The sequence below is a fragment of the Cordyceps fumosorosea genome (genome assembly GCF_001636725.1).
Source record: "Cordyceps fumosorosea ARSEF 2679 chromosome Unknown scaffold_14, whole genome shotgun sequence".
Lineage (NCBI taxonomy): Eukaryota > Fungi > Ascomycota > Sordariomycetes > Hypocreales > Cordycipitaceae > Cordyceps > Cordyceps fumosorosea.
The window spans coordinates 361,048-375,465 of NW_017387314.1; the positions used below are offsets into that span (position 1 = coordinate 361,048).

A 14,418-nucleotide genomic window follows, 5' to 3' on the forward strand; every position below is an offset into this window, starting at 1 on the left:
TCCTAACCACGACGGCGAATCTTCTTCGAGCCCGTCGCCAATTATCTTCTAACCACAGGAGACTCGCACTGTCCCATCAACTCGCCGCTGGTATCGAACCCGGACTCACGCCGCATCTCCTCCAAGCTTGCTTCAGCTACCGCGCCGAGTCCCTTGCGATCCGACACGCTGCCCGCCATGCGGTCGTTTCTCCCCATCATGGCCCTGGCCTCGGCCGCGCAGGCCCTCCACTTCTTCATTGACGGCGCGACGCAAAAGTGCTTCTACGAGGAACTGCCCAAGGACACCCTCGTCTCCGGAACCTACTCCGCCGAGGAGTGGGATGATCGCATGAACGCCTGGCAGCAGCACGAGGGCCTCAAGATTTATATCACCGTCGATGTACGCGCCCGCACAGCCTCCCAACCGAGTCCACTGTCTTGGACAGACATGGGCCTTGTATCGCGCCATTGATTAGAATGCTAACCGCGTTTCTTTTTTCCCAGGAGGTATTCAACAACGACCACCGCATCGTCTCCAAGGCCGGTTCCTCGTCCGGCAAGTTTCACTTTGTCGCCCATGAGGCCGGCGACCACAAGATCTGCTTCATGCCCTCGTCCACGTCTGGTCGCTCCGCGTGGCTCTCGACGTCCGCCCCCAACGGCGGCATCAAGCTGAAGCTCGACATGGTCATTGGCTCGAGTAGCGAGATTGAGAGCTCCGACAAGAATACCATTGCAGACATCACCACCCGTGTCAAGGACCTGAACAACCGCCTCAGTGACATCCGTCGCGAGCAAGTCTTCCAGCGTGTAAGTTGGCGGCGTGGGCAGCTCAATAGTGAAGGTGTCGGAAAAGACTGCTAACAATGAGGAAATAGGAACGCGAGGCGGAGTTCAGAGATCAGTCCGAGTCCACCAACGCCCGCGTCATTCGATGGATGATTATCCAGCTCGTCATTCTCGGCGGTACTTGTGCCTGGCAGCTGTCGCATCTGCGCACCTTCTTCATCAAGCAGAAGCTGACGTAAACGGGAGAGCACTGTAACACATGGCGTTTTCTTTCGACGTTTTTGTTTTGGCTTGCTCGGGACGGTTTAATCTAGATGGTTTGAAAAAATGGGATAGGGGTAAATAGGAGAAGAGGACAAGTCATGACTGAAGCTGTTTGCTGCGTCTCGTTTGGTTATAAATGGCAAACTGGTGACTTTAACACATTCAAAGGCATTTTCTATAACTGTCAACACAAATGGTATTCACTGGAATGGGGGTTCGGCATAGCATCACGCGGACGGGATATTCTTGGCAAATGGGACAAGGAAAATCAGATTCACTCGAACACGCAAACCAGAAAGCTCATTACCAAAGGTCTTTAATTCAATTACGAAAAGCATACCGATGAAACTCCTACCTAGTGTTTGTAAAGTCGATGCCTAAGTCAAAAAAATTGTGCCGTCTCCTCGTCTGCGCTTCCCCAGTCTCAAGTAATGTCGTAACACGACAGGTCTAACTCAATGATGATGAAACAAATAATGAAAAAGAAATCAACTCTGCAACGACGCTCATCCGAATGCAGCTTTCCTTCGCTCCTCCAAAGTCGAACAATCCAAGTTTTGTTCCTACACATGGGGAACAAACGTGAACTCCCTTCCTTGACGAGTTCCTGATAGCTCCTCCGCTTGTGCTCACTGGGGCAGAAAACATATTATACGACGGCATGATAAGAAATGGGGATGTGTTAGGTCGGGTGATGAAGGCCGTGGGTGTGGAGCAGTAGTAATAGTAGTGAAAGTCTGAAATGTCGAGAAATGCGTATGTGCAGGATGACAGTGACCGAGACAGAATGGTGAAGCCCTGTTGATGCAATACCGGGGTCTCATAGTTGTCAGTTTGTAGTGCCGTCTATGGCCGGCAACCAAACGACCAACTATTCGGTTTATTCGGTTTGATTCATAGTGATGGGCCTGGCACATGAAAGGCAAGGCCAAACACACGTGCAAATGCGGCGGACTAGTCCTCGTATTTTTCTTGATTTTGATGTTTTTTATCGAGTTGGTTTTCGTGGATGCAGTGAAGGACGTCTTGGTTGCGGGAGCGCGGATCGCTTTCTTTCGATGCTAGCTGCAAGTATATGTCGTGTTGATCGCGCTGTAATATCCAACATCACAGCTTCCCCACGTATACCGCCACAAAACACTTCAATATAACCAAACCGAGCTGGTGAGCTAGAGGTCGCTGACTGGCTGGGGCAGGAAGGAAAGCTCGACGGTGCTCAATGATCCCTGCGTGTATTCATTAAGCCCCGGCGTACCACAGCAATGCTGGAAGACGCCACCTCGACTCAGAACAGGGGGCGACTAGCCGCAACAAATGGACTTGATGAACTTTTGAAAGCCGCTTGGTTGCTGGGCAGCCTGAGCGTTGAGCTGACCAGGTTGGCCGATCCCGCTCTGGGGCGTCATCTTATGCTGAGGCAGGTTCTGGGCGCTGTTCTGGAACTGGGCTTGGGTTGAGCCGGCCGGGGTGGAGAGGTCACGCAGGCCCCCAGGAGCCCGTTGGGCGGATAAAACCCCTTGGGCGCTTGGCCGATCTCTCTGTTTGCCCATCTGCTTGATCGGCGAGGGAGGAGGTGGCTGGGCGGCGTTTAGCCGCCCGACGGTAAGATTCTGTGCTTGCTGGTGAGAGTTGGTATTCCCCCGATGGCCACTGTGAAGTTCCATTTGAGAGGGACCGGGGCGTACGTTTGGATTGTGGTGATAGTTGTGCCCCTTGGAGTCCCAGCCTTTTCCCGAATCCTTGTTGATCTTCATCCAGTCATACTCGCCGTCCTCAATCTCGCCAGCATTCTTGAGAGCTTGGGTGAAGAGCTCGCGCAGGTAGTCGTAGTCTGGGGTATCTTCAAAGCCGAGGTTGCGGACGTAGGTGAGATATTTGCTAAACTCCTCAGGGAACCCTTCACAGAGGTCCTTGATGGCTGTGGTTTGTTTCTTTTCCCCAATCTTTTCGTACTTTTGCTTATTGGTAGCGGCCTTGAGGCCTTGCCAGGGTAAGCCGCCGCGGAGGAAGTACATGAAGACGTGGCCGAGTGCCTCAAGATCATCTCGGCGCGACTGCTCGCGTCCCAAATGAGTGTTGATACTCATGTAGCGAGCTGTACCGGAGAGGGACTTGCGCTCGCGGTAGGGAATGTGCTGCTTCGTCTTTGGGTCTCGGTACTGCTTGGCCATGCCAAAGTCAATGACGTGAATAACGTTGGCTGCCTTTGTGCCAGGACGACCGATGATGAAGTTGTCGGGCTTGATGTCACGGTAGATGAGGTTACGCTCGTGTATCGTCTGAACGCGGGAGAGCATCTGCTTAGCGACCATGACGACGGTCTTTATGGTGAAGCGACGGCCACAGTGATCAAATAGATCTTCGAGCGAAGGTCCGAGGAGATCGATGACCAGAATGTTATGCAGTCCTTCCTGGCCAAAATAGTAGACATTGGGAATACCGGCTGAGACTTGAGTTAGGGCGATTATCGACGAAGAAATGGGTTGTGGAATCATCTACTCACGGTATCCTACAAGAATCTTGTAGGTACGGTACTCATCTCGCAGTTGAGGGGCATCACTCTTGCGAGGTTCCTATATGGGGGGTTAGTAGGTGACGGTCGGGCGTAAACGAGGAGGTCGAATCAGAGCGGTGTGGCCGAACTGGGGGATACTGACGAATTTTATAGCGACCTGCTGGTTGTTGAGCAGGTTCGTGCCTTCAAAGATGACACCAAACGAGCCCTCACCAATCTTCTTGCCAACACGGTAGTGGACACCGACAACATTGGAGGCTGACGAGGCCATGATGGGCTGGTGGCGGCAAGGAGCGAGGATAGTGTGACGGAAGGAAAGAAACGAATCGATGTAAAGACGGGCGACGGAGGGGCGGTGATGGAATTCGGGACTCGGTCGTGTGCGAGGGGAGAGTTGTTGTCGTCTTCGGTGGTCGGACGATCGGCTGGTCAGGCGAGAGGGAGCCTTGGGGCACTACCTCCGGGGAGCCCCCAATAAGGGGTGTTTCTGTTGGGTATACAGACGGGCAGGCCTGTACGGGCTAGGTATCGGCTGCAAGGCGATCGTGGATGATACAGAACTCAGCAAGTAGGCAGAGCGGTGCACATTGCCGATGGGGGGAGTAGAAGGGAAGGGAAGAAGGGGAGAAAAAACGCAAGGCGAGAGAGCAACGAGATGGCAAGGGGAGGAGTAGGTAAAGATCTGCTGGAGATGAAGTGCACAGGTAGAAGTGGATCAAAACGCAGCAGCAGCCAATTTCTTCGGGGGGTCTTTTACTAGGCCTGGTGCTAAAGGGACCACTAGGAGGGACATGTACGACAAAAGAGACCGAGATGGTGGCAGCCTCGAACGGAAGAGGGTGAAGAATGAAGCGGCATTGGCCAGTGGCTTATGGGTAGCATGAATGTATTATCAAAATATAATTCAAGCGCCCGGGATGCAGGCAAGGCTGGATGATGATGCGGCGCCGCTGTTTTGGCCCCTGGTTGAAATGGGGGTTGGGCCGCGGTGACAGGCAAAGACGATGGGTGACTTGGAGGGACGACAGGAACTGGACGCTGAGGCTAGGGACTTTGTTGTTTGGACTGCACTGCGTGGCCTGCGCTAGCGGATTTCGGTCAGGCAGCGGTCGTCACCTATCCAAATTCTAGGTACCTTCCTGCTTTTGCCTACCTTCGTCACTCTTGTCTCTTGCAAGGTTAACGTTAGTATTGCCTTTACTACAAGACGAAACGCAGAAAGAAAAAAACAACCCGGCTTCTGCATAGTTAGGGAATAGCGTGTCTGTATGCTTCTTAACCTCCCCTTCTTCTCTTTTCTTTTTTTTTTCTTGTGCAAACAACCTAATGTACCCCAGTACCGATGTACATACCTGCACCGGACGGGTCCTCACACATGCAACACGCTACAACCAAGGGGCGGGTTCTTGGCCCAGCCCAGCCTAGCGTCGTGACAGTCGGTCAGTTCGCTGCAAGTCTGAGCCCAGCCAAGTCTGCTTGCTGCTTGGCGGCCTTTCCTGCTTGAGTAGTCCGGGGTCGACCTGTTCTGGAGCGCCCCATCATCGAGTTCTGGCAACCTGACAAATAAATGCAGACTCCTGATCTCCCGCCATTCCGGATATTTCTACATCTATTTTCTGTTTCTTCCCCCCCATCCTGCATATGCATTGCTTGCGTTGTCAACCACCAGCGGACAATGGCACGCCGGCCCCGTCGCTGTAGGTACGGGATCCACCTGCCCCAGCGGCCCAAAGAAGCGGTGCGGTACATTGCGGGATAGCGCCCAACGGTGAGCCGAGATGCAGAGATGCAAGATACGAAGCGTTGTAAGAATAAAAATAGTCCTGTGAAAATGCACTTGCCACTGAGAGGAGTTTACCGTCCGACCTCCGTCACTTGAATCGGCACGTGAGCTACTCTCATCGTTGCTACTCTTAAGCTTCGGTCAGTCTGGCTGAAGCGACCGACTCGCCTTCGGAGTTTCCGAACCGCTCCACGCATCCAGCGCTCGCTTGCAAACCGCGTGCCTGACAGAGTAAAATGCCGCTTGCCTCTAACCTATCGAGTTTGCCACCACACGGGGAAGCCCAAAGGTAAATCTAAGGTAACAGGTACCTGTACTCCGTAAAAATCTTGGTAGAGCGCACAGTTCAGCCACGTGCCGTCAGGCGCAGCACTTGACTGTGGCTCAGCGTCCTCCGCCACGACTCCCTCAATCCCGGGTTATTTGTGGACGACACTTGGAGACAGCAAACAAATAATTTACATCGCAGAACCTATCATGGGCTCGGGGTGCCGATATCAATTCAAACGACTTTTGCCCGACCCTGTCAATGACGTGCCCCAGATCAGATGCAATTTCCTGGGGCTGCCAACCGTCCAGCGAATTTACGTTCCCTGTAGCCAACGCGTCCAAGCCTGTATACGATTCCGGGTTACAGAGGCTTTGGTTGCTGCTCGTTTCCCGTCCTGCTGGCACGATAAATGCCGCGGAAACAAAGAATACACATTTCTTGCCTGCAGCCAGGTTGCAACGGGCGGCGAAAATTCAATACGAGTTTCCTCCGAGCAAACGGTGAGACATGTCTTTTTCATCGCCAGATCAACCAGGGATCGCACCGCGGAACATTATTAATAAACTGGGATGTGAGACCATCTGGATCCTTGCCACCCCATTGGCTGTCGAAAGGCAAGGGAAAGGGCTCCTGTGCTCCGTACGAGGGAGGAGAAAAGGGACGATGGGAGAAAGAAGCTCCCTTTCATACTTCAAGCCGGGGCCGCATCTCGGCCTGCCCCTCGCTGATCGCAAAAGCCATTGGGCGGCAGCCAAGATGCAGCTGAGCGCCTGCAGTACAGGTTGCTCTGTAACTACTAGCTACGAAGTGCGTAGAGCCAGGATGGTTGCTTCTGCTGTTGTTCCATTCGCGTTGCACCACACACTGACTAGCGGTAGCACCCTGCTCTGCATGGAGAGTGTGACGTGAGAGACAGCCTGGGCATTAATCCCCAACGTCATGCCAGGATTCTTGGGCTTTGTGCGACCTTCCTGTTAGTTTGCGAGATGCGAGGTTGTTTCTCCGGACAAGGGGGAAAACAAGTGGGTTGGGAGATATCGCATCTTCAGGAGAATTGTGCCCAGAACATCTCTGCGACTTCAGTCTCTGGCAGCCAAAAAGGTAAAAAAAAAATCAAGGTAAAAAAAGTAAACCTGCATGCATCGTGCGTCAATGTGTTCCATACGACCACGTCGAAGAACCAGTTGCCGTCATGCTGGCCCTGGCCGCTACACTCGACGGTTATGCGACCCGTGTATCAGGTTGCACGTATGAGAGATAGTGTTTGGCTGGCCCGCGCAACGAGCTACAGGACGGAGATGGTATCCGAAAGGGTAAGTTGCACCATCAACAGGTCCGTTGTCGCGGTGAAGGGGGGCGGCCCGGGCAGTCAGAGAGGGGCCGCAGATCTGTCCACGACTTGCCGCCTATGGTGTTGTGTGGCGATTGGTCGTGTACCTGCATCAGCAGAGAAAATATGTACGTGCATAGCCTCACGTAGGCTTTGTATCCGTCCATGTGCGGATGCAAGGGCCGCCTCTTTTGATAGCTGTGGTTAGAGCTGGGCCATTTTCTACAAAATGTATAGCAAAGGCAGTCCTTGCATTGCGCTTTGTAAGGTTAATAGTAAGAGGGTGAAGTCAAATGGCGCTGCCACCCGGAGTTCGTTCATATCCCCGGCGGCTTGTATCGCCGACGACAAATCATTACCGCGCCACACCAGCGTAGAGACTAGAATATCCTTAACAGACAGGGGAAAAATATCAATTGAACCCCAGCTAGTCAAGGCCTTGAACTATGCAGCTCGACGGCTAGCTAGCTACGCGATATCTACCGGTATCTGTATAGGGTAATGGCGGCCGATGTGCTGCCAACGATGCCGCTCCTCATCAATGGCCTCCAAATGAGGCCGCAACAACTTGCCAAAAATGTAGATCAGCCCTCACCGTCTCAGTCATACGGCGGGGAATTAATCGGACATACGAAGCAGGCGGCAAGAAGACCCCTGGCAAGTCAACATGAATCGCCGGCGTTTGGAGAATGACAAAGCAGAACCCCTCCTCTATCTCACTATTTTGGCGCCCCCATCCAACCACAATTGCACGTCACCAACATTGTCCCCCGCACCTTGGTGGGGGAAAGTTGAGCTGGTGGCCCTGACACGGCAACATGGACGGCCAGCTTCATCATCAATTGGGGCCTGCTAGCTAGCTAGTTCATTGATAAAAGCCGTGGTACCTTGGTGGTTGTTTCAATAGCTGTCCCGCTTGTTTTTCTTTCTTTTCATCCCCTCCTCTCTCTGTTCCACCACCAACCAGCACAACGACCGTTTGCTGAACAACAACAAGACATCATGTCCAAGCCCGATGATCTCCCTCCCATGCAGTACCGCTTTCTTGGAAAGTCGGGTCTGCAAGTCTCCGCCATTTCTCTTGGTGGATGGCTGACCTACGGTGGCCACGTTGACCGCGGTATGCATTGCCTCTCCTCTCCTGCATGGCGCTCCCAGGTTGCGGAGCTCCGTGGCCTCGTCTAGAACACCTTCGCATGCTGACTGCTTTCTCCTGACAGAGGGCACATATGCCTGCATGAAGGCGGCATACGACTGCGGCGTCAACTTTTTCGACTGCGCCGAGGTGTACGCCGCCGGTGAGAGCGAAAAGGTCATGGGCGAGGCCATCAAGAAGTACGGCTGGAAGCGAAACGACATTGTCATTTCCACCAAGGTACGCATTCCAACGCCAGTTCTTCAATTGTTTCCCGTCGATCAGAGAATCTCCCAAACTCACACCACGCGCGCAGGTCTACTGGGGCGGCGCCTTCGGTGACAACCCCGTCAACAACAAGGGCTTGTCCCGCAAGCACATCCTCGAAGGCGTCGCCGCCTCGCTCCAGCGCCTGGACCTCGAGTACGTGGACCTCGTCTACGCGCACCGCGCCGACCGTCAGACGCCGATGGAGGAGATCGTGCGCGCCTTCAACCACCTCATCAACACGGGCAAGGCGCTGTACTGGGGCACCTCGGAATGGCGCGCCGACGAGCTTGCGCAGGCGCACCGCGTCGCCGACCGGCTCGGCCTCATCGCTCCGATCATGGAGCAGCCGGCCTACAACATGCTCGACCGCGCCAAGGTCGAGGGCGAGTTCGCGCTGCTCTACCGCGAGCCCGGCCTCGGCCTCACCGTCTTCTCGCCGATGAAGCAGGGCATCCTGTCCGGCAAGTACCGCGATGGCGTCCCCGACGACTCCCGCTTCGCGCAGACGAGTGTCCAGTACGTCGCCGGCTACTGGAAGCGCGTCGGCAAGGAGGGCTGGGACAAGGTCATCGAGCAGGTCAACCAGCTGCAGCCCATCGCGGACCGCCTGGGCATCAAGATGAGCACGCTCGCGCTCGCGTGGGTTCTGCGTAACCCGAATGTCAGCTCGGCGATTACGGGCGCCAGCGGGCCCGCGCAGGTGTACGAGAATGTCCGCGCGGTTGCAGCGGTTGAGAAGCTGACGCCTGAGATCATGGCGGAGATTGACGAGATTCTCAACAACAAGCCTCCCACAATTAACGAGAGAGAGTAATTTACCAAACAAATAGTGCTATAAAAGGGGGCTGTAATTGAGTGGCGGTGTATAGTGTTCAAAAGCGCAATCAAATCTGCTCCCAACCCTTTCGGTATACAAAACGTGTAACTGCAGGCAAATGCTATTAATGGAGCTGCAGTCACAGCTTCCCGACGTCCACAAATTGTCTGTCTGTGTAGCCAGCCTGAAAATATTATAGCATTGTCTTAATAATCGGCTGCAGTGGGTTACTCAACAACCTGCACTCGGATGGGTAAGCCTGTTGTAGCGGCGCATCTAGTAAAGCCTCGGAACCTAGCACTTACACGACTGCATCAAAAGAACAGTGACTTGGATCCTCTCATCAAAACTTGGTCCAAAATCATCAAAACAATCTAGAATGACAAGTCGCAACATGGTACAGTCAAAGTTGCAAGAATGGTTTCCCTGGACCACCGCGCCCGTCATCATCAACGCGCCGATGATAGGCGTCGCCTGTCCGAAGCTCGCCGCTGAAGTGAGCAAAGCAGGTGGCATCGGTACGCTGCGCCCCCTCACAGCCCCTCCTCCCTCCAAACCCGTTTGAGCCGATCTAACACCTGCTCGCCATAGGCCTCATCTCGTGCCTAGTCAACGTCAGCGAGGGCTCTCCCGAGCTCACCAAAGCCCACGACGACCTCGCCGCCGTGCGGCAGCTTCTCGAGCCCACCTACCCCGCCTCCCCCTACCACCCACTGCCCGCCGGCATGGGCTGCATCACCGGCCACGAGAGCGTCTCCCAGTTCGTCGAGACGGTGGTCCCCATCATCGCCGCGCAGAAGCCTGCCGCGCTGTGGCTCTTCGCGCCGGACGGCAACATCCGGCCGCACGGGCGCATCATCGCCGCCGTGAGGGAGCTGCTGCCGGCGGAGGGCCGCCCGCGGGTGTTCGTGCAGGTGGGCACCGTGGCGGCGGCGCGCGAGGCCGTGGCGGACGGCGCGGACGTGGTCGTCTGCCAGGGGGTCGACGCCGGCGGGCACCAGTTCCGCAGGGGTGCGGGCGTGGTCAGCCTGGTGCCGGAGGTGCGCCGCATGCTGGCGGAGGAGTTTGCGGGCCGGGAGGTGGCACTCGTGGCGGCGGGAGGTATCGTGGACGGCAAAGGCGTCGCTGCGGCCTTGGCTCTTGGTGCGTTCCCCTCCTCACCAATCTAATGACGAGTCTCCCGGAACAGCCCTATGCTGACATTGACTGTCTTTCCAGGCGCGGATGGTGTGGTCATGGGCACTAGAGTACGTCTCTACGTTCGACGAGCTCTTACCGGCACAGGATTGACACAGCAGCTAGTTTACCGTGTCGGATGAGTCGGTATACCCCGACTTCCGCAAGGCACAGGTCCTCAATGCCACTGACGGCGGCTTCTCTACAGTCAAGTATGCCCCCGAAACAAACCCCTGCCAAGTTACATGTCCGTCTGCTAATACAACGCTTTGCGCCCTCCCTTCTCCGTAGGTCGCCCTTCAACGACCAGATCAACAACAGCAAGCTCTGGGGTCCGCTGTACGATGGGCGCGCCATCGTCTCCGAGATCCACGAGGGGTTCCTCGCCGGGGCCACGGTGGAGGAGTGCCAGGAGGCGCTGAAGCAGGTGTCGCCGCCGGAGGAGGCCACCAAGCTGATTAACACGTGGGCGTAAGTGAGGAAGCCTACGATGGCACCACCATGAGGCGAAGACGTGACGCTTGTGCTGACGACGTTGATAAATTTTAGCGGAACGGGAGTCGGCCTGGTGAGAACAGGAGGCCCGGCTGGCCAGATCATCAAAGATATTCGTCGCGAGACCAAGGAGACGATTCAGGCGCTGGCCAAGCTGGTCTAGCCTCAAAATTCGTCCAGCGGCTAATACGTCACATGTGCGATACTCCAAGCGAACATGTCTGTGACGAAAGCGATGCTAGGAATAATTATCACAGGCGATTTAGCATAATGTAGGTGTAAAAAAGAAGTGGGAAGCAATGTCTCAAATTCTATGTGATGTCTTCCTTCCCAAGCAGCACTATTCCAAGAAAATGGCTTCTATGATACATGAAGGGCAACTTGCGGTGCTCGGCTTTGAGTCGCCGCAAGCTAACCGCTCGAAATTTTTGGTTGTATAAATTTCCGTCACATCGGGCATTATAGACATGGATAGACGTGAGCTTGCATCAGTCGTAGAGGCGACGACTGATTTACAGCTTGGCCTTGTTCTGGGCCTTCTTGAGGATAGGCTCCATCTTGTTGGCCTTCATGACGTCGCCCTTGATCTTGAGCTTGCCGGACATGAAGAGTCGCTGAGCGTTGGCCTTGCCAGCGGCAAGCTCGCCGAAGTCCTTGTCGGAGAGGGACAGGGTGACTAGGTGGATGTCAGCAGGGCAAGACTCAGACTGGGGAGAGAGAAGTATGTGTGTGGTGCGCAAGACGGATCGGACGGGGAGGCTGGGGAGAAAACTAACCGGTAGGCTTCTCGCCGAGACCCTTGGAGACCTTGCCCTCCTTCTTGAGGTCGAGGTTCCAGCTCTCGGTCTCGCCGGCGGGGTTCTTGAGGGTGAAGGCGAAGACGGCGCCGCCCTGCTTGATGGCGTCCTGGCGGTCCTGGTCGTTGGCGAGGGCCTGGTTGATCTGGTCAAACGCGGCGGAGGCGGGGAACTTGGCTGTCACGGAGAGAGGACATGTCAGCGTCGGATGTTTTTCTCAGAAAGCAATCGTGAGGACGTGTGAGGGATGCGCGCGCCGACTGAACGTTGTTCGTTCGGCCTCGGCTAAATCAAAACGGACAGACGAGGCGCGGCGAGGAGAAGCTGCAGGGAGCGAGGCAGGGATAACAACGTACCGTCGGCGACAGACATGGTGAAGGAGATTTGGGGTATCTGGGGGGGGGATGTGGAATAGAAGAATTGGTATAATGGAAGAAAGATGAAGCAGGGTTGCAAAGGGAAGAGAGGAAAAGAAAGAGGGAACGTGACGGAGGGGTTTCTGGAGCTTTATGACATGCGGTCGAAGCGGCGACCGGGACTAAAAAGCTTCCCATTGGACTCGGGGACGCATGTGATGGGAACCTCGGCCGGGCCGCTTCAGTGCAGTCACTGTTAGTGCTAACGAAGTGCCTTGCCAGTAAAAGGCAGGCTCAAGGCACGCTGGAAGTTGGGGACGAAGGTGGGCCATGCAGGTCTCCATCACGGGCTGCTACAGCGCTGCTGCCCCAACTCCGAGCCTGCGGAGAAGCCGCTCCCATCGCAAACAGGGCCCGGCTTCAGCACCTGAGCGCCCCTGTAACCGCTGCGGCGCTCCCCACATTCATGACGCCTCCGCGCCCCCTCACTCTTCTTCTCTTCGCAATTTCTGTAGGGCCAATCTGACCAATCAGCGTCCGTATCGACTCTGAGCCTCCTCGGTAACTGTAATCGCGACATAGCCGAAAGCCTCACGTAATGAGTGATGTGCCGCTAAATCACTTACGGTCGTTTAAACTGTCACCCCAGACTTTGCTGATATAGGCGACCTCTGGGGGAACCGACAGACTCGGGCCATGAGCCTGCCCAGCGGCATGTACCAATTTTCCCAAGGCGCGATTCCGCTGCCGAGATGCAATCGAGAGAGCCAATTCCTCAATCCTCGATTATACAAGGCTGCCTGTCACTTATAGCTATACCATCTCCAATATCCATCTCGCCCGGCTATCAGACCATCTTCTCCTCATCTCTCGTACCGCCGAGGCTTGCCCCGACTAAAGACCCCGTACTTTTAGAACACCATCCGCCGGTTGCCATCTGATTAGCTCAACATGCCCATCTACATACATCTTCGGCACACACGCGCGCCACATATGATTAGCTGCCAATCTGCCTAGATGCTCTCACATGGACAGATTCGCAAGCTACAATAGGATTCTTCCACAGCTTGATCAATGCGGGCACATGCCCGATCCTCTATTAGTCTTGTCTTTTTTTTTGCTGTAAATTCCATGCTACTGTACAATTGGCTCCGCGAAGCCTTCTATCATTCCCGTGCGTGCCGTTCCTGGTGTCGGCGCATGAGCGTTACGCCGCTGTTGTTTATAGATGCCATTCCGGCACCGCAAAGTCGCGGTTATGCGGCCAGCTCTCCTGCCTAGACATCACTGTTAGCGAAACTCTCCCCTTCGTCCCACAACACTGCAACATACCTCGTCATCAGCAGCGTCGTCATCCGCTGCCGGCGCTCCGTCAGGTCCTCGGCCGCCGTCAGCCGTAGCCAGTCGCCCAGCCAGGTCCGCATCTCCGACTCGCTCTTGCCCAGCACGTCGATGCCGCGCTCCATGCACGCGATGCGCAGCTCGTCCACCTCGAGGCCCACCGGCCCGCCGTCCCGCACCAGGCCCTCGTCGTCGCCCTCCAGGAACGCCATCCGCAGCGCGCCCTTGACCCGCCACATGCCCGGCGGCACCATCCCGCCCGTGAGCCGATCCCACATGGCGCCCGACAGGTGCAGGCTGCGCAGGACGTGCCGGCGCGCCACGGACCGCGTGACGCGCGGGCTCAGCACGCCGTGCGGGTGCGCCACCTCGAGCTCGCGAAAGGCCGCCCGTCGGCGCGCCTCGGCCTTTTCGGCTGCGCCGCGCAGCTGCTGCGGGATGCGGCACGGGTACGGCACGATGCCGTCGACGAGCATCACCACGAGCGGCGAGAACTCGCCGCAGATGACGAAGAGCAGCCCGAAGCACGGCAGCCGGATCATGTCGTGCCGCACGCGCCACAGGAGCACCCAGTCGGCGCGCGAGAACGACCGCGGCGGCGACTGCGCGAGGGACCACGCCGACGACGGCCGGTCGTCCGCGGGCGTCCGCGCCAGCCTCTCCCGCAGAAGCCGCCGGTTGGCGAAGACGGCCTTGAGCCCGTCCTTGTAGAAACGCAGGTAGCTCTTGCCCAGGTGGAACAGGTACGCCGGCGTCGACCCGTGCGCGGAGCGCTGGACCGTCTCGAGCACCGGCGGTCGCGTCGACGCCGGCGGGTTGAGCAGCGGGTTCAGGCTCTGCTTGCTGCTGCGAGATGCGGCGGGTGGCGCGGTGTGGTGTACATTGCGATATTGTAGAGGTCGCCCGTGGTGCGTAGCGGTGTGGGGGGAGAAGATCCGGGTGGTCGTCGGAGTTGTCGTTGTCGCGAGAGCATTGTGGTTGGGGAGAACGACGAGATTTCGAGATAGCGACAATGGACCGGCGCTGCGCGCATGGCAGCGCCAAGCAAGGCCTGAGCTCATTGCAAGAGATTGAGAGCTCGCCTTGGCGCTGGTATGG

At 56.3% G+C, this 14,418-nt stretch overlaps 6 protein-coding genes across 6 annotated transcripts; 3 read left to right on the forward strand and 3 right to left on the reverse strand.

Annotated features, from left to right (window-relative positions):
• Positions 1-177: 177 nt before the first annotated feature.
• ISF_05767 (ERP1 protein precursor) lies at positions 178-1,009 on the forward strand (the record flags this gene model as incomplete). The annotated part of the gene is made up of 3 exons (XM_018849372.1): positions 178-381; positions 486-791; positions 860-1,009. The coding sequence occupies 3 exons, from the start codon at positions 178-180 to the stop codon at positions 1,007-1,009; spliced, it is 660 nt and encodes a 219-aa protein (XP_018703399.1).
• A 1,326-nt stretch (positions 1,010-2,335) lies between these two features.
• ISF_05768 (Protein kinase-like domain protein) lies at positions 2,336-3,820 on the reverse strand (the record flags this gene model as incomplete). Its single annotated transcript, XM_018849373.1, has 3 exons — positions 2,336-3,477; positions 3,538-3,607; positions 3,692-3,820. The coding sequence occupies 3 exons, from the start codon at positions 3,818-3,820 to the stop codon at positions 2,336-2,338; spliced, it is 1,341 nt and encodes a 446-aa protein (XP_018703400.1).
• Positions 3,821-7,935: 4,115 nt separating this feature from the next.
• ISF_05769 (Potassium channel, voltage-dependent, beta subunit, KCNAB-related protein) lies at positions 7,936-9,152 on the forward strand (the record flags this gene model as incomplete). The annotated part of the gene is made up of 3 exons (XM_018849374.1): positions 7,936-8,053; positions 8,154-8,308; positions 8,385-9,152. The coding sequence occupies 3 exons, from the start codon at positions 7,936-7,938 to the stop codon at positions 9,150-9,152; spliced, it is 1,041 nt and encodes a 346-aa protein (XP_018703401.1).
• Positions 9,153-9,549: 397 nt separating this feature from the next.
• Positions 9,550-10,989, forward strand: ISF_05770 (Aldolase-type TIM barrel; the record flags this gene model as incomplete). Its single annotated transcript, XM_018849375.1, has 6 exons — positions 9,550-9,673; positions 9,747-10,298; positions 10,374-10,402; positions 10,458-10,543; positions 10,623-10,802; positions 10,881-10,989. The coding sequence occupies 6 exons, from the start codon at positions 9,550-9,552 to the stop codon at positions 10,987-10,989; spliced, it is 1,080 nt and encodes a 359-aa protein (XP_018703402.1).
• A 349-nt stretch (positions 10,990-11,338) lies between these two features.
• On the reverse strand, positions 11,339-11,995 carry ISF_05771 (oleate-induced peroxisomal protein; the record flags this gene model as incomplete). Its single annotated transcript, XM_018849376.1, has 3 exons — positions 11,339-11,502; positions 11,603-11,800; positions 11,980-11,995. 3 exons carry the CDS (start codon positions 11,993-11,995, stop codon positions 11,339-11,341), a joined length of 378 nt encoding a protein of 125 aa, XP_018703403.1.
• Positions 11,996-13,201: 1,206 nt separating this feature from the next.
• ISF_05772 (LETM1-like protein) lies at positions 13,202-14,381 on the reverse strand (the record flags this gene model as incomplete). Its single annotated transcript, XM_018849377.1, has 2 exons — positions 13,202-13,256; positions 13,312-14,381. 2 exons carry the CDS (start codon positions 14,379-14,381, stop codon positions 13,202-13,204), a joined length of 1,125 nt encoding a protein of 374 aa, XP_018703404.1.
• Positions 14,382-14,418: the final 37 nt, after the last annotated feature.